At 36.5% G+C, this 24,396-nt stretch overlaps 1 protein-coding gene across 6 annotated transcripts in view; it reads left to right on the forward strand.

Annotated features, from left to right (window-relative positions):
* RASGRP1 (RAS guanyl releasing protein 1) overlaps positions 1–24,396 on the forward strand; it is a 51,462-nt gene that overhangs the window by 8,111 nt on the left and 18,955 nt on the right. For 4 of the 6 annotated variants that reach the window (XM_068946307.1, XM_068946306.1, XM_068946308.1 and 1 more), the window contains exons 3-8: positions 13,913–14,018; positions 16,158–16,220; positions 17,607–17,738; positions 18,854–19,007; positions 22,683–22,856; positions 23,556–23,672. In XM_068946307.1, the coding sequence (XP_068802408.1) occupies positions 13,913–14,018; positions 16,158–16,220; positions 17,607–17,738; positions 18,854–19,007; positions 22,683–22,856; positions 23,556–23,672 (746 nt within the window). Of the gene's footprint in view, positions 1–13,912; positions 14,019–16,157; positions 16,221–16,317; positions 16,405–17,606; positions 17,739–18,853; positions 19,008–22,682; positions 22,857–23,555; positions 23,673–24,396 lie in introns of those variants that run through there. The other 2 variants (XM_068946309.1, XM_068946310.1) reach the window with 2 other exon arrangements.

Raw genomic sequence — 24,396 nt, forward strand, 5'->3', positions numbered from 1 at the left:
ATTCACTGTGTGTTTGTGCAGCTATACATGCATAAAGACATTAGATGGTAAGAGGTCCCTGTTTCTTTCCTTTGACTGTAAGCTTCTATCTTGCCACATAAGAATGCCTTTAAGTTTATCTTGATTAAGATTTACATGCCTATTTGTTTAAAAGACTGTAATGAATACACTTCAAAATCTCTACTCAACTACTTTAATATGCATTAAAGCTTAAAGACCATGTAGGGTTAGAGGGTCTTGCACCCTGTCCCTCCAAAGTGTTTGTTTAAATTGTTTTCACGAGTGCTTGAAAGATTCTGTTATAATCAGGACAAAACATGTCTTTTTTCAGCATAGATGACATTTTGATGTCTCCTTACTTTATCTACAATAAAGTTGTAAAACACTACTTAGAATTACCTAACAAACAATCCCAAGAGTACGCTTTAAAGTCTATTCATGCAAACATTTGCATCTTCCTAAAAGTGTCTGTGGGTCCTCTAAAAACTGAGAATTCCTTAAGATCTTGAAGTTTGAATTGTATAAAGTTATTTCTATCCTTAGCTGCTGAGGGCAAGATCTTGACGTGTGCCTCTTGCATGTGAATAGTGCAAGCATATTTACTCTAGCACACAGAAGGACTGTGTTTATCCTACAATTCAGGTACTTCAGTTGTTACTAGACCAGACAGGTAACTTGGTGAGGCAGATGGTTAACAGCTGAAGTATGCTGAAATGAAAAAGGAATTCATGAAACATCTTCAAATGCATAGTCACCGTGCTGTGCCCCTGTGTCTGGTTTCTTAACACACTTTTTAGGTAAAAGGCTTTAGAAAAAGAGTTTAACTATTTCCCAAAGTACATGCATGTTAATACATGTTATATGCAGTACAGTGCTATGTGGAAGGCCAACTGCAGTAACCTGCAGCGGAGTCAATTATTCATACTGTTATGTCACTCTTCAGTAGAAAACGACACATCTTTAAAATAAAATTTAAACCTATGGCTACTATTTTTCAAAGAATTTAAAAGCAATAACCTCATGGGTGAGCAATACTCTTAATAGAGTTTATGTGAACGTAATGCAATTTGCAGTTTCTAATGGTCATAACAGCTTCAGCTTATGATGTAAATTGTTCTGCAGTGTCTGGTCAGTGTGAAACCAGCAGTGTTTGGTCAGTGTGAAACCAGCTTGTTGCCCCTGTGTGGGACAAAATGAAATACTTTTAAACAAGCTTTAGAAATTTTGGAAACTACTTTAGGATTGACCTGGATGAAAGTTCCGACATACTTGTTGTGATAGAGGGGAGAAACCAGCAAAGGTGAAGTTGTCTTTGAAGGTGCTTGCTGCCTAAAATTGTGCCAGTTAATCACAGTTAATGTTTTCCAGAGTTTAAAAAAAAAAAAAACAACACAGCTGTCTAATTCTGTAAACTGGTAATATTTCTTTAGTTCATGTTTGCATTAATAGCATGCAAAAATATGTTGAGTCTTAGCACTTCTTTGAAAGATAGGCAAGTATTGCATCCATTTTACAAAAAATGAAGCAGGCAAGTTACAGTTCTCTCATCAGGAGCACTTTAACCATCTTCTTCTGTAAAATACAGAAAACTTTGAAGTTTCATCTAGTTTCTCCCCCTCATCTTATCCAGAAAAATCCACTCTTCTTCTAATAAAAGAGTAGTTGAAACATACAATAACCAGTAAAATAATCACAGTTCAAAAACCAAAGGATTTTTATCCATTGTTAAAAACAATGATAAACTTTTTAACTTCCTGTGGCGTTGGGAAGAGATGGTCTTTGGTTAATTTGATCTGCTTGGGCGATTTAGTATCCTCTAGAATACCACACCTTGCGTAGCAGCAGAGAACGAGGTTGGTACTTCTGATGTTTTTAATGTAAAGGAAAAAATAGGCTCATTAGGCTTTCTTTATGTGTTGGAGGTATGAAAACCAAATCTTGACATAGATATCTATCTATCTATCTCTAATAATATATATATATATATATCTCTAATAATGCTAAGATAGAAGGAAAATCCCTCAGTTCCTCTATAGTAAATATTGAGGAGTCTCTGCTGACCAGTCATTTGTCCATGAAGAAAACATTGGTCTCCAGTGCAAATATTTTACTGGGATAAAATTTACATTAAGCCTGAAAAGTTTTAGGAGTCACTACAGGTTTCAGTTTTGCAAAAGAAACATGCAGGCTCCTGGCATGGACCTATGTGGAACCCTCATGCCTGTGTCTCTTCATGAGGAAATGGTGATAAATTTCTGTTTTCTCTACAGAGCCAGGGGATTTAAACTACTATCAAAATAACCTGAGAGGTTTAAATGTCTTAGGGTCCTTCCTCTGTCCCTCTACCTCCTCTCCCCAAAAGCTTCCTTGCTTCGTCATTAATCATTCTGAAATATACCCCATCAATCTGATAACTTCTTCGTAAAGAAGTTGCACATTGATACTAAAAATCAAAACATCCTCATAGCCTGCTGTGGTCGTTGATGCTGCTCTCGAAGGAAAGCTTAGAACATTTTCTTCACAAACTTGCAGAGGTTTTCCTCTGCCCAAGAGCCTAATCTGAACGTTGAGATGTCTTTTCCCCCAACAAAAGTAATTAAAGTTTCTTCACAGTACTATCCTGTATTACAATGGTGTTGATCTTTTACTTTTCAAGTAATCTGGGCATGATTCTGTCAAATAGAGTGCAGAAGCTTTAGTATTGCTTGGCAACAAATTACGTTAATGATCAAGTAATGGTATTGTGGGAACAGAAGAGTAGTTACTGCTCTGTAGAATGCTAAACGCTATTTAGCTAACTATGACAGTTGTTTGTGGTTGTAGCAAAAAAGAAAATTGGTGTTTTGTAACCTGATATCTGTGGAAGAAATTGTCCCGCAGAAATTAAACTGTAGATATATTTTAGTATGTTTGAAAGTTCTGATAAGCTAATTGGACTCCAGTCTTTCCAGTGTAATTGTCCAAAGTCAAGGTGCGTTGCTAATAAAAGAAAATGAAGGAAACTTACACTTCTTAATATATAAGGCAGTCTCTCATTTACTTATCTTCACCACAAGGATATGAGAGAGAATTGTATCATCATACTTCTACATATAACTTCAGAAAAACAATAGAACTTTTATTCTTCCGTGCATGAAAGCTTAGATATTGATAGAAGAGAATTCAGTCTGCTGAGACTGTTGCATTAATTCCATGCTTTCTTTTCGTCGACCTATCTATGAAGTAAAAGCAAGAAATAAGGCACTTGTTCTTCAGGCTTCCCCTTGCATTTTATTTTCTATAATATTTGGTTTAGTTTGTGTATGCTTTAGAGTGAAGCCTTTCAGTATTTTGCTATTTATTGCCAAGCATATGCTAACGTTTAAGACGTTCTTCCAGGGTTTTTTTAAAAAGTCTGAAAATGAAGGGGCGTCTCTTAAACTACTACATAGTTTAATAGATCTTTCTATTAGGGAGGTAAGGCTGGAGGAAAAAAAGCTTAAGATAATTTTCTAAACATGATACCGCTTCCCTGCCCTCTCCTCCCCCCTTACTGAGTTCAGAACTTGAAAATGCAGCAGCTGGGAAAAGGCAAAGATACGAGAGCATCTACAAAGACTTACTAAGGTTACATTTGCATTGGAGATTACTTCAGGAATCCCCAAACGTTGCAGTTTTAAGGCTCAAATGTATATAGAGCTTATACTAAGGAAAATTCAATGCCTGGTGCCATTTATATCATGATGAAAGATCATTTAGACATATGACACTATTGTAACTCTTCTGAAATAATGAACTCCTCTGGCAGAGAGCAATAGTATTGTTTTTAACCTCACAAAGTGATTCACCTTCAAAATACTCATTTTATATATGGATGAAATTCTCTTCTCCTTTCCTCCAGAAGAATCATCTATATTTAAATTTAATTATTATATAATGTTACTCTTTTAAAAATATGCATAAAACAAAGTACTTATTTAGGCTGAATAGCATACAAAATGATCAGATAGCTTTATTAGTAATAGAAAGAAATGTACTTCAACAGTACCTAGGAGGCATATGTTCCCCTTGTTCTATACTGTAGCAACTGATACAATAAACCTTACACTTGAATACATATGTGAAGGTTTTACTGATCAAAATTTAGCATACTGCAACTAGCTTGAAACAGCAATTGGGAAGCTTTTGTTTGTGGATATTTGATAGTGATGCACAGTGATCAGATATGATTTGGGTTTGCAGTGAACCTGTAGAGTTTTTTTGGAGGGGTAAAGGGCAGGGGGAACTGAAGATCTGTGGAGAACAAGAGATGCTCCAGTCTACGGCTGGGGCAAAGGTATGATCAGAAGCTGAGCTAGAAGCTAGTTTTTCACAGTGTCTGTGAACGCCAATTCCAGAAATACATCCAGAAGCCAGAACAAAGGTTGGGAAGCTGAAGTTTCTGAAGGGGGGGGACACCTGAATAGTGTTCCAGAAATACTAGAGCAGGAGTAGAGAAATGAGCATGAGAGTCAGCCCTGAAAATGAAGGCCAGGATCTGGGATCTGTGATTTGCAACATCTTCAAATCTCTGAGAGGACACCTGTTTGGTGTCTGCTAGTCAGTTATAGTTTTAACCTTAAAATGGGGATGACTTCGTGTTTCCCTGGGTCTGATGACTGGCTGCCCACAGATCTTTCGCACATTTAGACAGAAGCTCTTTATAGAACACCGCTGTTGCGGAATGAGTTAATGCTAGTCATACAGCTGGGTTCAGTGATGATCTAGTGATATAAGCCTCAGAAGTTTCTGATTCTGGGAGTCTCATTTGTTTTATACATCAGTGCTTATGCTGGTGGAGCTGTGCTGCCAGGCATTACGCTTGAGCTATTCAAGGGCGACCTGTAGCTCAAAACTACGAGTTGGTGCTCAAGCATCATGATTTATAGCTCTAAAAAAATCTTGAACACTCAAGTTATGTTTTGTAGGCTTTCTAGAAAATGACTTTTTGGTAAAAAGCTATCTCATCTAAATTTGCTAAACTCAATACTTTAAACATGCTTTAGAATAATGAATATTAGTTTTGTGTTTTTTAACTTTTTGTCTTGTTCTCTGTACTTAATCTGAATTTCCAGGGCTAATGTGATGCTTTCCACCCACGTTTCATTTGGTTTCTCTTGAAGTACATTTTAATTTCTCAAAATCATCCCATTTCCCCTCAACAAAAGCTTTTATCTTTTTGTTTTCATTTCACAGAATTACCCACCCGGAGCTCTTTCTCGAAGATGTAGCTTTCCAAAAATTGTTTCTGAGAGAGGGTAATGGCTTTCCCTTGAGGTTTTTCTCCCCTAATGTTCCCTACTGTTACACAGAATAGTCTTATTATCCTTCTGGATTGCATATTAGACTCAATTGTATCAGGGGTGTATTTGCATTGTTAATGAGCACTTGGAGGAAGAGCTGTCACCTGGAACTGATATAGGGCATGGGGAGCCAGTGTAGTCATAATTCAGCGTTTGGTTTTGACAGGTCATATCACCAAGAGAGCTGTGTGGCATGCTGGCTTTTTTCTTTTCCATGATGTAGGGAGTTTGAAGTGGGAAGCAGACTTGGAGAGCTGCTGGATTGGTCGGGTTTCTTCCAGCATCCCTGTTTACTTGGCTTATTGCTTAGGGTTCTGTTAGCGCGGGACTGCTCACAAAGTAGTAGGATTCTTTCCTCTCTGAAAGGTACTGAATTATTCTTATTTTAGTTTTGGAGTCTTTTTTTGTAATAGTAATTTCTTGTGTAAGTAAGTTTATGTATGGCCCTCACTTAATGTTTTAAGTATGTATAGAATTTGATCTAACAGAAGTGGACTGCTCCTTGGATCAAATAGAACAGTTTGACATTAATGTTGCAAGCCAATTTTTAAAAAAGTGCTTTAGCGTGATTCCCTGGATGCTTTTATCCTGTCTACTAAACTTTTTAGCACGATTATCACATGAGGGGGGACACCACCATCCTTCTTAGAATTACATGTAAGCAGGAGAGCTACAAGATTCCACCTTCTTTCCACTGCAGCTAAAAAATAAAAGTCATTCTTTTACCTCATTAGTGCATCATCGTTGTAAGAACATTGTAGTTAAGCTATGTTATTTCTGAATGTTTTTAACCATTTGAAATAGTGATATGAAATAGGAGAGAATTCACTGAGGACAGGTGCCAAGTTCTAAACCTAGGGTAACCAGTTTTAAAACAAAGTATGGTGAATTCCTTGATATGCAGCATTTCTACAGAAAAGGATCTCAAGGTGAAGATGGATTATAAAAGTGAAAGTGATTTAATGATATTGTACTACTACAGAAAAGGCAGGTGCTCTAAGGGTAGATGTATATATGTGCCTAAATATATATATATATATTTTTAAAGTAAGATGTACAAGGCATTCAAAGTAATCTTCTAACTGTAGCTAAGACCTCTTCTGGAGTACTCTATCTAATTTTGCTTCATAAAGGTGCAATGTACAAGGGATTCAAAGAAGGACATCAAAGATGACCAGAGATCTAGAAAACCTGGCCTCTGAGAAAAAAAATTAAGAAAGTTGGTATTTCTTAGTTCAGACAAAAGAAGAGGGAAGAGAACTTCAAATAAGGACGATATATTGGCAAGGGGAAGGGGGTTTGTTTGTTTGTTTTTGGGTTTTTTTTTTCCCTATCTGCTGGAGGCCGGGTCAGGACATAACGGGCTTAAGCTACCAAAGTTGCCTCAAGACCTTAACTAGACAATAGGGAGAATTCTCTAATGACAGATCTTCAAATGCTGGAATAAGTCACCTACAGAGGCTGAGAAATCTCCTATCACTGTAGAGTTTTAACAGCAAATTAAACTGTTTCTGAAACATTCTTGTTTAGAGAAAACTGATTCTACAATGGAGCAGGGGAATAGAGTACATTAGGTCCTAGCCCTTGTTTCTCCGTTAACTGAGGTTTCGGCTGTCATTAAAAAATAAAAGGCTATTTCCAACTCAAAAAGTAAATAGCCTAGTTTAACTTGAATCTCTGCTCTATCTCAGTGATAGTCTGTCATAATTGATGAGCAAAAGACAGTGGCTTCTTAAGAATCTGATCCTGACCAAATTTGATCAATTTAAAAATGGGACAATTAAATGACTACCTCTTTTAGCGGGTACCGAATTCTCATCCTGCAACAGTAAGCCTGCAGTAAGAAAACTATTATACGTGCTGCATATATTTTAAATGGAAGGGGAGCAGAGTGCATGTTACTTGTCTTTGGGGAAAGCTTCACAAAGTATCCATGAAATATTCGTGAAATATTTCATTCAACTTCGGTTCCTTCTAGCATTTCTAAGGTTATCTCATAATACTGCATCTCTCACGTTGGGTAGAGATACTGACTCATGGCGGTTGTACTGTTTTAGCTCAGTCCCTAAACCTAGCATATATGTCCACTGATACCTCCATATTTCATACATGTCTGTGTGTTTTATCAAGCTCCTTGATGCTAGTCCTTGACCGTGTCAATCCTCCCAGTTTTCATATTGCCTGCTCCTTTAACTGTCTTTACAGATGGATGTTTGTAACACCGTCCTTCTGCCACCTTCTTCAAACCATCAGACAAAACACTTGGCAGAAATCTTAAGGAAATCTGCACAGCACCTCAGTAGAGTAACCTGTTACTTTCAGCTTTGTGCTTAGTAAGACTACCTGGCAATTGCCTGATGCTTTCTTGGATTGTATTACTTCTGGTGCTAGTTTTTGATGGCTGACTGAAGACTTCAGATAGTTTATATCAGTTATTCATGTTCATAGCAATTTAGTCACTGATCATATGACGTCAGTGCTCTATGATTCGCTTCTGACGTATTTCAGATTGTACACTAGGTTATACAATTGGAGCCTACTAGTAAAGACATTGCTTATGAAATAAAGGGCTCTTAGGAAAGTAACTTTTTCTTCCTGCAAAACTGAGTTTGATTAAGACACTTTTGGCATTCTTCCTGTCACCTTATGCTTGCGCTCATGTGAGTGGGAAGGTCTCAGTAGAATGATCCTGCCTATAGAACGTACTCTCTCTAGTAAGTACTTTTAGCACAAGTTTGGTGGCCATCAGGACCTGGAGAAAAGCAGGCAGTTTGTTCTTTAGCCTTGCTTTTGAGTGCGCTGATTCCCCCAATTGTTCTAGGAACAAATGATTCTTCAGTTACTACTAAATCATGGGTTGCAGGGCATCACAAGTTGGATAATGCAATAGAGTAGCCGGTAGGCTTAGATTAGGTTGTTCTTATTCCTGTGTGTTCTGAGTCTCACGTATGCAATGGAGCTTTTGTAATTGTAATTTTTAGTGGCATCCTGTTACTATATAGGTAGTAAAATACTTAGCCCTAAATGTCTTTGTGCTCTCACATGTGGTTAAGTCCTGGAAAAGTAAATTCAACTGGTGTATTCTTGTTTGCTTCAGAGGGTATTTATTAACATATTGTAATAGGATAAGGGCAATTACAGGAAAAAAAATGTAATTGGTGGGTTATTTGTTTTGCTGCAATAAAACAAAGCTGACACTTATGCAGTATTTTTTAGCGTTCTCTTAACGTAAAATCGGCTAGCTGAAACACACCCATTCCACTTTATTTAGTGTTCACTCAGTGGTTTCTGCTCAGCGTGGTGCGTGGTTAGAAACAGGTATACAAACGGAAATGAAAATGAGTCTCAAGAAACTTTTAACAGAAAGTGCTGGAGGTTCAAGTGAATGCTGTAGCATACAGAGGCACCCTTGCAAAAAAGTCAGGAAAGTCATCTTATTGGCTGCACCATTTGTACAGAGGTAGTTTACCATAACTTTTGGCGTTCCTTACACACAGCGACATTTAGTAGGTGAGCTTTCCAAATAAGTGACCTAGTGGTCAGAGATGCGAAGTACCGAATGACAGTTCTTAATCTGAAACTATGAGCTGAAGTCTCTGCTCACCTCAGGCCCATTTTCACCAGTTTAACTCTGTGGATTTTGTTGAATCAATTATGAAATTATGAAGAGCAAATGGAAGAAGAATCAGACCCAATAGTTTTCTTCGCAGGAACACTTGCCATATCATAGTGTATTCATATGGAAAGTACTTCCATAATAGATTTGTCGGGAAGATGACATTAAACATTCAGTACTGAACGTGTGTATAAAATTGAGTGCAGCTACAATTCTGTACAGGGTTGCTATTCAGTGTTGAACTGTACTGGGAAACTTAAGATTTTTGGCTGCAAGGTGGTGGTTTTGCTTTTTAAATCATCACTAATACAATCTTTTTTATGTGTGCATGGAGATGGAGCCTTTTAGTTGCGGGGGGGAATCGATAGCATAAAACTTAGCAATGCTTTATTGTGAGCAAAATAATTACATGTTATCATAACAAAATCCTACTCTGTTGTAAGATAATTAGGTCTGGATGTTGTAAAGCCTAAATTTACTTTTCTCAAACAAGAAAGTTTCGTAAATGTGTTGACCTAATCACTAACAGTAGGTAGAACATACTGTTTTTCTCTGCATCTTTGTAGCATGTGAAAAAGGAAACAAAATCAAAAAGTTCTAAAGGACAGAAATTCAATAGGGAACCTCATGCAAAGTAGTAACCTGTGTTATGTCATGATAATGAATTTGGGAATCCTATCAGAAGAGAAACTGTCAAGGTATTCAGATAGATTTTGCTCTCTTTATCTGCTTTAGATGATCTATATTGCACGCTTATGTAAAGCTGGTGATACAATTACAGTTGTATATACTTAATATGTTTGCACATAGCCATATTGGCCTCCAAGTTAAGCATATGTTGAACAGCTTTTCTGGTTAAATAAGAGCTCTTAGATGGAGGCTCTAGCAGATCAACCAAATTTGTAAAATGAGCATTAATTGATACAGGCTCTGTGTGCAAGTCTAGGATAATTCTACTGTTTCTGGAGATACTGAAAGAGTAAAAAATGACGGATCCTAAATGGCTATGTATCATAATCTCTGCTGTCCCAACCTTCCTTCTGTTAGAATAACTTCTGTATCAAAACAGTCAATACTTGTCTTCTGTCCCCTTTTGGAGACTGTTGGTCAGTATTCTCTTCCAGTCATTCAACACTCTGTCTAACTGCAGTTTTTTGTGTCATTTTTTAAGAACCCTGCTTCATCTAATTTCCAGTTCAACTGACAGTGCATTTCTCTCTTATCTGTACAGACAACAGTGGATGGTTAAATACAATTAATATATTGAATATTATACCAAAGAACTGGCTGCTGACTGCTGCCTTGTGGGAACATGCACTGAATCAGTCCAAAATACTGAGTACTGATGGTGGGTTTTTAACTCTACTGATTCCCTGAACAGAATCTGAACCTATATACTGACGTTTTAAAGCAGGAGATAAAATGTCTTCTATCATTCTTGCACATGACTACAAAAAAGCCCTTGACTTTCAAAGATGTACCTATGGTTGTAATAGAATATTTATAAGCTCTTCATATTGTCTTAGTTTAATCATTTGCTGAGCAGAACACTCGGTGTTTCTCAAGAGTGGTGAATGCCCCATCATGTTCTTAGAGCTCAGCTAGTATGTGAAATCAGGAGGTTGGAAGGACTGCTTATAAAGTACACAAATCTCTAAATCTATCTGCAGCTGCTTCTCTTAGTTTAAACCTGTCACTGTATTAAAAGAAGAGGCTCAGAATAACCCTATAAAGATTTATCTCCAGGAATTTTCCTGTCTTATTCTTAGTGTAGATGTAGTGGCGTTTGTTTGTTATCTTTTGGAAGCTTAGCTTTAAACTCCACATTGGCAATGGCAGCACATAGGAAATTTTCTGCTGACCCCAAATTGGAGGCAAACAGTACACCTTATTCTCCTAACTCTCCACTGCACTCTCTGCATCAATATTTTGCTATAAACAGACCTGTTTTCTAAGAGCCTAGTTTTCTAAGCTGGTTAGAGCTTTTCTGAGTTTCTAATGGAGCTGATAAGAGATGCTACTGCCCACTGGCTCAGCTGTTGTTGCGCTCCATTGCAGAGAGACTGTTATCCCCTGGGTCTGCTGGATGAGCTGATCATGTGAACTCTCAACGATTTGCTTCTGTCCTAATGGGTGATATTAGCACAGATGTCGGCCTTAAAATGTTGGGCTAATATCTACTGCATCAACTCTTAAAGGGGATTTCAGGCCTGTTTTTTTTTTTTTATCTTAATAAGATCCATTTTTCGTAACTTACTTCTGATTGAAATAAAGCAAAAATAAAGACAGAATTGCTGACTTTGTGATTAGTGAATGAAGCTTAAAACGATTATACAATGTAAAACGACTGACTCCAGTTCTGTGTTTTCCAGATGGGTTAGTGTTCTTAATTCTTTGTAACTTACTAAAGATTTTAAGCTTTACTGTCTAGGAGTAACTATCCAAAGATGACTCTGGTCAGTTCTTTGAACAAATCTTAAAAAGATAAGTCACTGATTTAGGAGAAACTAGGCTCACTAAGCATCTGGTTAATGGTTTCCTTGGTTGTGATTGGAATGTAAAATATTTAATTTTATAATCTGACTACGTTAACTGTCATTTCTGTTTAATACTAGAACAGAAATATTTATTGGACACTTTTGCCTCTTGTGCATTATTGAGTATTCTAGAATTACAAAGTAATATCACTTTTAGGACAAATTTTATTTCCTGTTATTTCCTATTATGTACAGACAGTCAGAAGGAAGTATATGTTTTGGGTTTGTTACTTTTTATAAATCTGTGATTTATAATGCTGTTGATGGTTTTCTGAGCGCTGGTTGCTTTAAATCTCCCCTCCTTCTTTTAGCTTATTGGCACGGATACTCGATACTATACCTCATTTACGTGGCTATAGGACACACAGACTTTCACCTCGTGTATAACCTGAAGATAGCATTGCTCCTTAGGAGCCTGATCCACAAAAACAATTCAGTTGTGACTGTAAAAGGTATCTTCAGTTTTGAAGATGACCTGATGCTAATATTCCTGTTCTGGGCTCGATAATGCTGAGTGGCCTGATGCATGGTCACAGAGGCTCTGCAGGATTCACTGATCAGTGTTCTTCTGCCTGTCTTCCCTGACAGGCTTGCTGCAGTAAGAGATTTCAAGACTCCTCATTGTATTGCGTTTCCGGCAAACTGAATACTCTTCTAGTAGAAAAATGAAATTACTCACACCAGATGTGATATGCGGCATGTCCTCTGCTTTCAGGGGTACAAAGAGGCAGCTAAAACAATAACTTCATTTGTGAACTTCAGGCTTAGGGCATCCTCAGTCACGCTCCCACTGAACTAGTCTACTTTTCACGAAATAGTTAAAGGGTCAATCTGTCTGCCAGCTTAAACTAAATTTAATGGAAAGAGAGGAGTTTCAAAGATTAATTTCCTATAAATGTTGTGTAAATTGGCTGTGTAGAAGAGAGATACTGGTGCCTGCGTTTGTGGAAGGGCTGCTGTATGAGCCCAGCGTTTGTCCAGTTTGATTGCTGTCTGGCCAGTCAGCTTAGAGTCAATCACAGCGTGTGTTGCCTTTTGTGTAGCTGATAGCTTTGAGTAGTATGGGTGGGTAGTACAGCATTGATGTGGAGGAAGGGGAGGAGAGGACTTTCATGGAAGAGTAAGGTGATAAAGGACATGAGCAGGACTGTTGTGGAGTGAAGAATGGAGAGGACAGATCTAGAGGAAATCAGGCTTTATTAGTTCTACTAAAGATGCAATTTATTGTGCAAAAGAGAAGGCCTTGGCACTGGGATCTGCTCTTCACATTTGGTACCTTGCTGTTTAAGAGCATGGAAATTGTTGCTCAGTGACTAACTTAAATTATATTGTTCTGTTAGTGGACTAAGTTTAATGCTCTTTTTCAGTGTTGTAGAATTTAAAAATGTGTTTTTCCTACGGTAATAGATACTGCTTTGTATGCTGCGAACCTGCTGTTACCTGCTGCTTGTTTTGCCTTATTGTGCATTGTTTCTACATATAGCTATTGTTACTGATGTTTTGAGTAATCATTACAAGTATCCTTATATAGGACAATATATTTAAAACTACTCAAAAAATAAATTTTCTTTTATGCTTGGAAGGGTGTCCAATACTGGTGCAAACCAGCTAGGTTCTCTCATCAGTCTATACAAAAACAACCTCTCTTAATATTTGCAAAACACTTGCACTACAGTGTTCGTTACAGAAATGCAAACTTTAAAGAGTCGGGCATGTTTGATGCCCTTGATCTTGATCTTTTCCAAATACAGAGGAGAAAAACAGAAGATAGAGTAGTTTAAAAACCTATTTCAAGTGAAGTCCATATAATGAAAAGCTTAAGAAAATGTGTGTTGGGACATTTGGGTCCACCCTGAGAGTATGCATGAGTTACTGTCCCAGGACTTCTGCCTAGGTGATATCTTGCTGCATTCATGTTTATGTATAGAACCTAATTTGTGTGTATTTTTTGGCAATATGTATGTCAGCTGAGCAAAAAACTTCACATGCACTTATAAGAATATCTCCATTCTGTTTAAGCTCAGTCATACCACTGATTGACTGATCAGGATCAGTAACCTAATTCTTTTGTGCTTTAATTTATTACTTTGTTTCAAAGGATATACTGATCTTCCTGAAGTCAAGCGTTTGTTTTACTGATTTGCTAGGCTGAGATCAGTATGCATATTTATCTCTGAATATTTTGAGTGCTTTTGAGAGACAACTTTTTTTCTGCTTCTAGATCCTTGTAATGGTAATACAGTGTAAAAAATGAATTGGTATTATATAGCTCTCATCAGAAAAATGATGCGCTTCCTAACTTAGTAAGTAACCGCTATCCTTAAGATAGCGCAAGTGAACAGGTCTGATTAAAATTAGGATGCTGAAAAAGCCTCTTGCATGCTGTTTACCAAATCTTGGTAAGATTCCAATAAGAATACTCCACCTTCTTTTTTCAGATTTAGAAGGAAATGCATATCAGAACAACCACCTGCTAAAGATAATTCTGACTATGCATCAGTTTATCATCTCCTCTGCGGACATGCTCCAGAAACTCATTGATCTATATCCTTTGTAATATTCACCTTCTGTTAAGGTAAAATCAGTTATACACTGAAGTGCGTGAATAGAGGATGTTTAATCTATGGGTCTATTACAGTTCTATTAATGAAGCAATATACCAATCTTTAACTACTTTGCTTACGATCCACAGAGACAAGGTGAAACTCCAAATCAGATTTTAATTAGGATAATTCACCCTCCCTTGGCTATAAAGGAAACGTCTAACAGCTGTTAGATTAATTTAGGCACCTCAGTTAGTTACTCTGAACCTGGGTCTAAATTTCAGATCTCTTCTCTCCATACAAGTAGAAGGACAAGGACCAAAAGCTATAATTTTTGAAAATATCCTAAGTCCGATTGTATCATTTGGAGATGAAACATTTCCACAGATACTATTTCTCACACACACACTCAAAATTACAGTGTGCACTGAAGAAAATTATATTATATTTTTTAATTATAAAATATATCTTCTTATTGATTTTTTTGCTGTTTTGAAGTCATTGACTGGATTCGTAAGTGTGTTTGTGGCTCATTAGATTTTCACAGTAAAGCTATTAAAATTATATTGGCAGTATCAGTCCGTCTTATTTAGGAATCTTTAATTGTGGAATATATTACCTGACTTATTGGCTTTACAGAATGTTTACTCCTAAATAGTTGAGCACAATGCAATTAGGAAGCAGGCTTTACATGACGAGAATCTCTAGTCAATCTTGGTATGATTTGTTTTAGATGATCCTTTCTTCCCCCAAGCTCTGTATCTCATAGGGTTAAAGGCAGCATCTTTTACAAGAGAGATTTTCTATAACCTTAGATTCTGACCATCCTGTTGCTTCTCTCATATGGAGTAAACGTTACATCAAATGTACCACACTACCAGTGTGGTGTAGTGTCTTGTTAAATTTAGGCTTTTGCACTATTTTGAAAATGGAAGAAAGTACTTGCTAATTGCTTACTTGTTTCTGGGAAGTAACACTTTCTGTGATCAGAGAAGCGATGCAAACTTTTACCGGACTTGCGTGCTTTGCATGCTTGGATTTTGACTCTGCGTATAGCTCCCTGCAAAATCAGTGAAAAATTAAGACAGATTTGATTGGATTATATAATCTGGGGGTTTGTACTTAAAAAAAACTTGGAAATATCCCAGTTTCACCATTTTCCATCCTGAAAGTATTTGAGTGTATTTAGATAGATGGCGTTCACATCATCAAAAACCAACTTCAGCTGTTCATTTCAGAGCCATTCAAAATACTTTGGTACCTATTCAAACCTCTTTAGCTCTACAGTCAGTGTAATCTAAGCACCTAATCTTGGCACTTGAATCTTGGATGGATGGTATATTCCCTAAGTTGCAGTAGATTCAGGCTGCAGTCAAATTCAGTCAGATTGCGAGAGGGTCTGCCAGATATTTTCATGAAATTATTTTGTGCAATACTGAAAATGTATGTGTAATCTACAGCAGAAGAATCAAGATATGCATAACGTTTTTCCAAGTAGATTTTCCATATCTTCAAAAGAAATTAATTACTCTATAAAAACATGATATTTTGCACCAAAGGCCTAACAAACTAAAAAATGTGGGTTTTTTTTCCCAGCTATCTCAGTATGTCAGATGAAAACTATGGAACAGCTAGAGAGATTAGGTTAGTAAGAAAAGGTGTTTCAGATTTTTCTCCACTGTTGTATATAACTCGTTATATTTAAATAGGAATGGCATCTATTTTGGAGAAAAAGCTCTAGTGAATCATAATTAACTAAAGAGTATTTCTTCATAAAAATAATCCTTGATGAATTTGGTATTATTATTTCATAATTTAGTGAGATGCGTGAGTGCAGGAGTCTTATAATAAATTGTGAAGCAGGTTTCAAAGGAGCACATATAAAAAACCCTCATTTCACTACCTAACACTATGCAGTGCTTGGGCGGGTATGTCAGCAGTACTTACAGCTATTGCATCTACCACACACGTCTGCTAATAATCTTGGTGTGCACATTGTGTGTGTTTTGTCGAAAACCTTAATCTGATATTAAATGACATCAGTGGAGTGATTCCTACTGATTATAAGTAGGGAAATATCAGGCTTATTATGTTTCATGCTGTGTACGAATGGCTATGGTTTTCCTTAACAGTTTTCTACCTATCTTAATGCTTTAGAAAATAAATCTTCCATGCTGTGTGTAAAGATATGCTATTTTGTGAGGTAAGAATATTTTTCGTTTGGTAGTTTTTAAACTGTAGCTGTCCATGTGCCATACATAAGAATGCTTTTGCCTATTTTAAGCTGACATTAGAAAGAGAAACAGTTGTACTCCTTCAGCTTTTCAAGATTTGCTTAACCAGCTTGACACAAAAATGCTCGAATGGCCTTGTGCGGATCCATTAAGGTGAGTACAAGAATTGATTGGATCATAATTTTGAACTGATTCTCTTTGAATCTGTGTGCATCAGTGAAAACTGACAGTGCTCAGGAATAGGTAACATTGTGTCTAATGTTATATTGTAGGTCTATTTAAAAAAAAAAAAAAGTAAAAGTGAGATATTGCAGCTATTTTTATATTAGGTAAAACTATTGTCTTCAATAGGTCATTATCCTTTGTCACTTGCAGTGATCATGGGTCATACTTTTTCTTTTCAATTAAGTGCAATACAAAGTTCCATGTTTTAGTTTAGAGAAAACAGGAGAGAGAAAATGTGGATTTGACTGTGCTAACAGATTGGCATATATTATATCTCCTTTACTTAAAATGAGGAATAAGTGGTAGCAGTTAACAAAAATAAGAATTTTTTTTTTTTTATGGTAAGGATTCTGTTTTCTCAAGGTTATTGGCTAGGTCAGAATGCTTTGATATTTTGTGTGATCTGGGAACGTTTTTGCTTGCAGGCAGAATTCATGCATGATTGTGTCCTTAGGAATGTATATCTCCATTTTTGGAACAAGCACAAATTTTCACATGCATGGGTCACAAGGCACACTAAGGAATTGAAATTTATACGACTGAAACAATTTGAATGCCTAGCATACAGAAGTGTAGTCTCAGAAAATATTTTGTGTGTTTAAATGAAACTGAATCACCTGTACATTATTAAATATATTTATGTATTTAATGGGTAACGTTTTTCTCCAGTTAATAGATTAAATTCTTACTATCATAGTGCACTTTTTTAATGTTCAGATCAAATAATTTCAAGCTTTATGTGAATATATAAAGCTTGTAGAATTTGGTCAAATTCTACAAGCTCATAAAGAAGAAAGAAGTATGTGCGTTATCTAGATATGATATGAAACTGGAAATACTAACAATGAATTTGTTGCAAACGTATATGGTCAGCAGTTTTACACAGCATTAAACCAGATTGTTTCTCATTAGTTTTTCTGTTTTTAATCTTGAATTTTAGATTTCTGATAAAACAAAATACTCTAGTAAAAGCATTTAAAAGCAAGATTTATTCCCTGAAGTTCATCAAGAAGAAATGCAAACCATAAACAGGAAAAACTATCTACATCTCAGTCTTACTGATGTTACAGTGCAATCTCTCTCTCTTCCCCCCCCCCCCCAACCCCCCATATATTTTCAATTTACAATAGGTATTGGATTACAGAATTCTGGGTTATGTTCAAAATGGATTCCAAACTAACCAAAACTATGGAGGAATTTCAAGAACTGGTAAAAGCTAATGGTGAGGAGTTACACTGTCATCTAATTGACACAACTCAAATGTGAGTGTCAGAGTTTCAATATGCTTGGGAAACAAACTTTTAGTTTCAAATTTCTTTTATTCAAATATACTATGTCTTCAGCATGGCAGGATAATAGTCTTATAAAAGGATAGTTTTAGTCTATTGCAGGGTAACAGTCCTATGTTATCTATCCTCACAAGAGTTTATTCATCCGTATAGATGAAATATATATTATGTAAAGAAGTAGAATGGCTTTTAAGAATGGCTTAGGTTGAATTTGACTGTCATGTAGGCCTTGTGCTGATTCTCTGTGCTAGATAAATTTTACTTTAGGCAGGAAATTCAGAAAATGTGTAGAGAACGAAAGATTTTGAAAGATTACTTGAAGTCAATGAGAAAGGAGAATATATTTTAATCAGATAATACACAAGCATTTTTAAAGGCACAGCTCAGTGAGAGGGTAGTTTATTTCATTGACCAGCTCTTGATGTTTCAATTTTTGATATTTCTCTGAATTTAGTTATAAAATGGCATATCCTGCACAATTACATCCTGCAGCTATACTTCACAGAGTTCTGCCTTGGGAAGTGAGCCGTCCTTTTTATATAAGAATAAGATAGCTCTGTGGAACTGTCTAGCAGCGTAAATTCACACTTGGATTGGAAATGCACAGGTAGAACAGAGCAGAATTTGACATACATTCCATATCTGGCTATGAAGGAGGATATTTAGATTTTTCAAAACCAGTTAAATCTTGTTACTCCATAGACAAATAGTGTAGGGTAACATCTCATATTCAGAGGCTTGTCAATGAAATCTGTTGAGAATTATTAAATGGAAGAGCACTGGGATATATTTAATGGAGACAGAAAATTAGGGACAGCAGATTTGAGAAAGTGCAGTACATGTTCTCATGTTATTTAGTAACATAGTTGTACTGTATTTTCATGCTACATTAAAATAATACTTGAAGACCGACAAAATCATTTTTGTCATAAAATGCTTAATGAGTGAAAAGAGCTTGCTCTTTAGAAATTCAAGAATTCACTTTTTTTTGCTGTAAAGCATGAAAAAATGTAACTGTGTTTTCTGTTACGGGGAAAAGTTTGCTCTGCAGAAGATAACTCAGGGTTGTTTTAAAATTTGTCTAAAAGAAATTCCAGGGATTGGTCTAGAAAGCTGACACAGCGTGTAAAGGCCAACACCAGTAAGAAACGGAAAGTCTCTCTTCTTTTTGATCACCTTGAGCCAGAGGAGCTCTCGGACCACCTTACTTATCTTGAATTTAAGTCTTTCAGAAGAATATCGGTAAGTGAATTTTTTTTTTTTTTTTTAAACAAAGGTGGGAAGCTGGTAGAAAAGATGGAAGACGGCTGGTATTACCATATTAACCCTGCAGTGCAAGTGACTGAACAAACTGTCAAAATGATTGTGGGGGAGGAAACTTGGAAAGATTAAGGCTGGTTACAAAATCCACTGGAAAACCAGTTATCTGTGTATCAATTGGTGTAGGTAGATGAAGTGTGTGAAGGCCTATCACGTGGCCCTGAGATTAAGCAGAGCAATCACTGCTCACCTCATGCCCGAATGGCTAAATTATCACGTCTGCTAGAACTGAGTGGGCTGACCTGTTCTGTGTATTGGGAACACTCCATGGTCTGTGCTGTCCCCCGCACCATAACCAGCTGCTATTGAGAGTGTTAGCTGGCATGAGCTAAAATTTTACCAGGGAGTAGGCTGACCACTAAGTGTATGGACAGATACATGCTGCTACACGATTCTGTGTCCAGGCTCTTTTTGTTTTACTAGTGTTGAAATAGCCAATAATACTTACTCTTGGTACGTACCTTTTTGCTGCAGTCATTCATGAGAGGGAGATACTCAGGCAGTGAACCTTTTAAGCAGTTATGGAACAGAATTGGAGCAGGGTCAGTTGGAAAGAAGAGGAGCAAACAGTTTGATCCTCTTCCAAATAATCTGTTTTTATTTTAACAAGTGGTGTAATTGTGCAGTGGAATAAGCAGCCTCCTTTGACTCAAATCGGTAATCAGGGTAAAATGAGATGAAGGAAACTTGGGGTATCTCCTATAATACTAATTTCCCGCGGCAGTAGAAAACAATGCAGCATTCCTTTGCAGTGTCTAAGGGATGCTCTACATGTAAGAGGTCCACTGGAGTCTGCTTGCCATTTTTTGTTGTGCTTAACAAAGTAAAGATTTGGGATATGAAAAATGCCATTTGAAAATGCCATTGAGATTTTGCTTGCAGTGGAAAGTAAATATTTTGTTAGACAAGCTTTCAGGCACAGAAACTGTTCTCCGGGGTTGCCTTATTTTTGTTGTTTCATTTGATTTGTTTCCTTAGCTTTATTGCTTATCTGATAAAACACTAACTTCCCTACACACCTTGGCCTCATTTACATCCGTATATGCTGCAGCATTACTACTATTCAAGCTTGGTACAGTTTGCATGTGAAACAAAAGAGTGAACTCTAGAGACCAAAATTTAAGACGATGGCAAAGTTAGTGTGATAGTAACAGTGAGAGCAAATAAAAGATAGCAATCTAGAATCTGAAGATGAAGCCTTGCAGGAAAGGGACTCTCAGATTTCAGAGTTCTACATTTAGTTGTACACTTGTACTTTATTTTGAGCTGAAGGTACATGTGTTGTGTTAAATTCAAAAAGCTGTGGGACCAAAGTCAAGCATAGACTGCTACCTGTAGGCAGCAATAATACTTAAAGCTTATATAACTCTTAACATTTTCAAAGCTCTGTGCAGGCATGAAGTCATTAATGATTAATGAGCATAACAGGTATGATGCATAGTCACAGTCTGTTTTGTCATAGAATTCCACCAGTTAGACACCTGTGGAACATGGGTCCCTGCATAAATTTTGTTTATAAATTTAAATTAAAACATTAGTTTACTGAAAGCTTGGATCAGAAAATGTTTTTATTACTAAATAGTTCTATGCATTAACTCTTTCTATTCATTAACTTTGCAGAGGGTATTCATGAAATGCTGAGCCATTGAATCCTATTATTATTTGTATTATTCTAATATGGCAGCATATCCTGGGAGAGAGAGTGCAAATGAGAGACAGTATTATCAGTCATTGGGATAACTACTCATAAGTTCAGTCATTACAAAGTCAGAAAGGAATGTTTAATTCTCTAACCATATATAGCATATACCAAAATCTTCTACAAGACACCATGTATCATGCAGCAAAGAAATTCAGGGAGTGGTTCACAGAATAATGACTGTAGGTATGCTGGCGTTTGGAAACCCTTTTTAATATATAACTACAAAATGTTGGGAGCCTAGACATCTCCTAAGAATCTGGATTCTGCTTTCCTTTTGAGGCTCTTGAGTTAGTCACCGTTAACACCACTCTTGCATCCTTCGAGTACCTGGACTTCTTTACTGTATCTGCTGCTAATAGTCGTGTAACAGCTAACCTTTTAAATAAATTCTTGCACCAAAATTATTTTGCAACTTTGAGTAGTATGTTAGAAATAATTTTGTTCACATTTGAAAAAAGGAATATCCTTTCTCAAGGAGAAAGCTGCTGGGAGCAAAATACAGACTAATCAAACTGATTCATAATTATACTGAAGCTACTATGAAGACAGTAATTATATAGTTAGATACTGAAAAATTATCTATCTGTATAGAGTAGTTGCTTAAATTTCAAGATCTAGCCAAATCTGGCTTTGGTTCAAAATTCGAACAATAGCTGTAAGTGCTGCATAATCTGAGGGACAGCACTACTTATTACTGTTAATATTTCTTTCATCTTAATTTAGTAAGAGGAAGAATGCAGAGATGTCTGCTGTCATCTTTGTTTTTTAAAGCGTTAATAATTCCTATTAAATGGATGGGGAAAAAAGTTGGAGATAGAATGAGCGAGCAAGAAACATACAACAACTTTACAATTTATGACCTTTCCTTGAGGATCCATGCAATCCAGCGTATTCTTGTGACCCGTTTTCTTGGAAGGGTTAGCATGAAAAGCATCTGCAAAATATCATTCCTCCAAATCATTATTTTGCTTTCTCTTCTGTAACATGAATAAAGGTGGTATTGGCCATCCACTGTTCTTTTTGCCCCTTTGAATTAAAGGGCTTAGTAGCTTACCTTTAGCTGCTGTGATAGCTGCTGGATATTATCAGTGCATATTTTTTTGCTTGGGATAGAATTCACCCAAATCTGTCATCTTCTAAACACTAGGTTTCTAGTTGATTAGTTGTCTAGTCTGCTTTTATATTTGATGAAGGGGATGAGCATCTCCAGAATGAAATCAGTGCTGTTGATGTTAAGACTGCATTAATTCATCCTCTAGAGGTGCTTGCTGTCCAAGGACTGTAGACAGAGTCAAGGTGACCAGGACAGACAGTTTCATGTCTACAGTCAGGGAAGCTGAAGCATGTCCTTCCTAAGCGAGCTCCTTTGTTATCGGTAGATTTCTGTCTAGAACTTCACCCTTTGAATACACAGGGCATACTCATGGTTCTAAAGAAACTCTTTAGTTATGCCACTTCTGAAAGCCTTTCGCTATGGGAGGTACTCTATTTGAAAGGTGTTTACCCTTTCTAAATTTAGAACTCTCTTAGTAAAGCAAAACAAACATAATATACCTGTAAGTTTTTCTGTCTTCAGAGAACTGTCAAAGCAATTGGAGACACTATAAGCAGAGAAATGCCAAATATTTGTTCATAAATGTAATGTACTTGATGCAGATGATGTGATACAAATTATGGAGAAAAGATGCTTTCAGCTAATTCCATTAGAGCTGCTCTGAGTTGAGCAAAGCTTTGACAAAGGAGAGATTACAATCTGATGGATAGTCAAGGTATGAAATATATCTTATGCCAAAGTATTTCATTTGAAAACTAGACTTGTATCTGCATGCAGATCATGAGGTATATGAGACTGAAGATGAATTTTCATTTATACTTTTTTTTTTTTTTTTTTTAAGTTCTCAGATTATCAGAACTACATTGTGAATAGTTGTGTGAAGGAGAATCCAACAATGGAAAGGTCAATCGCTCTCTGCAATGGTATCTCCCAGTGGGTACAGCTAATGGTTCTCAGCAGACCAACACCACAGCTCCGGGCTGAAGTATTCATCAAATTCATTCATGTTGCACAGGTCGGTTTAATTTTGACTCACTTGGTGTTTATTTTGTCTTTATCTGAAACAGCTGTCTAGTTGCCCTTCCCTCACAATTACTGTTATGCCAGCTATGAAAGGGGAATTGGCAGTCGTCTCCTGGTTTCATACATATAGCGCATGTATTTGTGTATGCTGTGATTTCATGGCACACGTATTACATTTCATATCCGCATATGGCAATATCTTAAATGGCACCATGACTTTCTCATGATATCCATTCTAAAAACCCATTTTCACCAAAAAACTAGACTTGCTTTTGAATCAGCTGCTGAGATTTCCACAGCTGTAATTGCCTACCTCTTTTCTAAAGCATGAATCGCTAAAATGTGTTTGGCCATAAGTCGAAGTATTTCCACCAGATATCCCTTACTGGACAGAAGCCAAACTGTGTTCCTAACACTATTTTTTGTCCGCATACTAGTTCAACTGCAGTAATAACCAAGATAATAGGCAATATTTCCATATTGTAGTAGACGACGAGAAGAGGAAGTACAGAGGAGTCCTTTGAAGACTTGGTAATTTTGTTATCAAAATTAGTGAAATGAAATGCATTGTGGAATCAAACTTTTAAGACTTTGATCCTGAATAATAACAAAAAATGTAGAATTTGGATGTACCCATTGAACAACTTGAACTTTTAAATAACAAATATTGGTTGTTTGTATGTCAACACAGAAACTCCACCAATTGCAGAATTTCAATACGTTAATGGCAGTGATAGGAGGTCTCTGTCACAGTTCCATTTCCAGACTCAAGGAAACAAGCTCTTATGTTCCTCATGATGTAATTAAGGTTGGTATTGCTTCTCAGAGTTTTACAAATAATATGACATTTAATTTCTTTTCCTTTTTTCAGTTGCATGTAAAAAAACAAACTTATTTCATTAGGTCAGACAGAGAAAGGGAGCCTTCCTCATCTCTTGGTTTTGGATTCTTTTTGTCATTTCATGTCTGCAACCCCAGATGCTCTTACACATACACACTCTCCTTTCTTCAAGATTTATATAGCTTCCTTAAAGTTACCTTTTTAATATTCAGATATGACAAGCTACATTTTCATTTACATGAAACAGTACATGATAGCATTCAAACACTAAAGCAGATAACTGGATCCTAGAGAATTTGAGAACAAAACTCACGCCATCTATAAGAGCATTGACCACCTTGCATGTATGAAACGCTAGCACAGACATCTGCACTTTCAGAGTTTAAAACTGAAAAAACCTCTTTTGTTCATCTGGTCCCATTCTCTTTGATATGAATTTTATTTAGTTCAGACTTGAACAAACTTACCCCTAATACACATGCAGTGTAATACGGTGGAATGTTAGGGATCAGTTGTAATTTCCATTTTAATTCTTGTGAGATACAGAATGCATGTATTTTTGCTGAGATTCCAGCTATTAAAACCGTGACAAAAAGCATATTTTTAGCGATAAAATGACTTTGATCGCTCCTTCCTAAGAAACTAATATGCTTTGTTAGTGAATCGTATTTGGGGCCAGGAATTGGTATTA

Source organism: Struthio camelus, chromosome 5 (assembly GCF_040807025.1).
Source record: "Struthio camelus isolate bStrCam1 chromosome 5, bStrCam1.hap1, whole genome shotgun sequence".
NCBI lineage: Eukaryota > Metazoa > Chordata > Aves > Struthioniformes > Struthionidae > Struthio > Struthio camelus.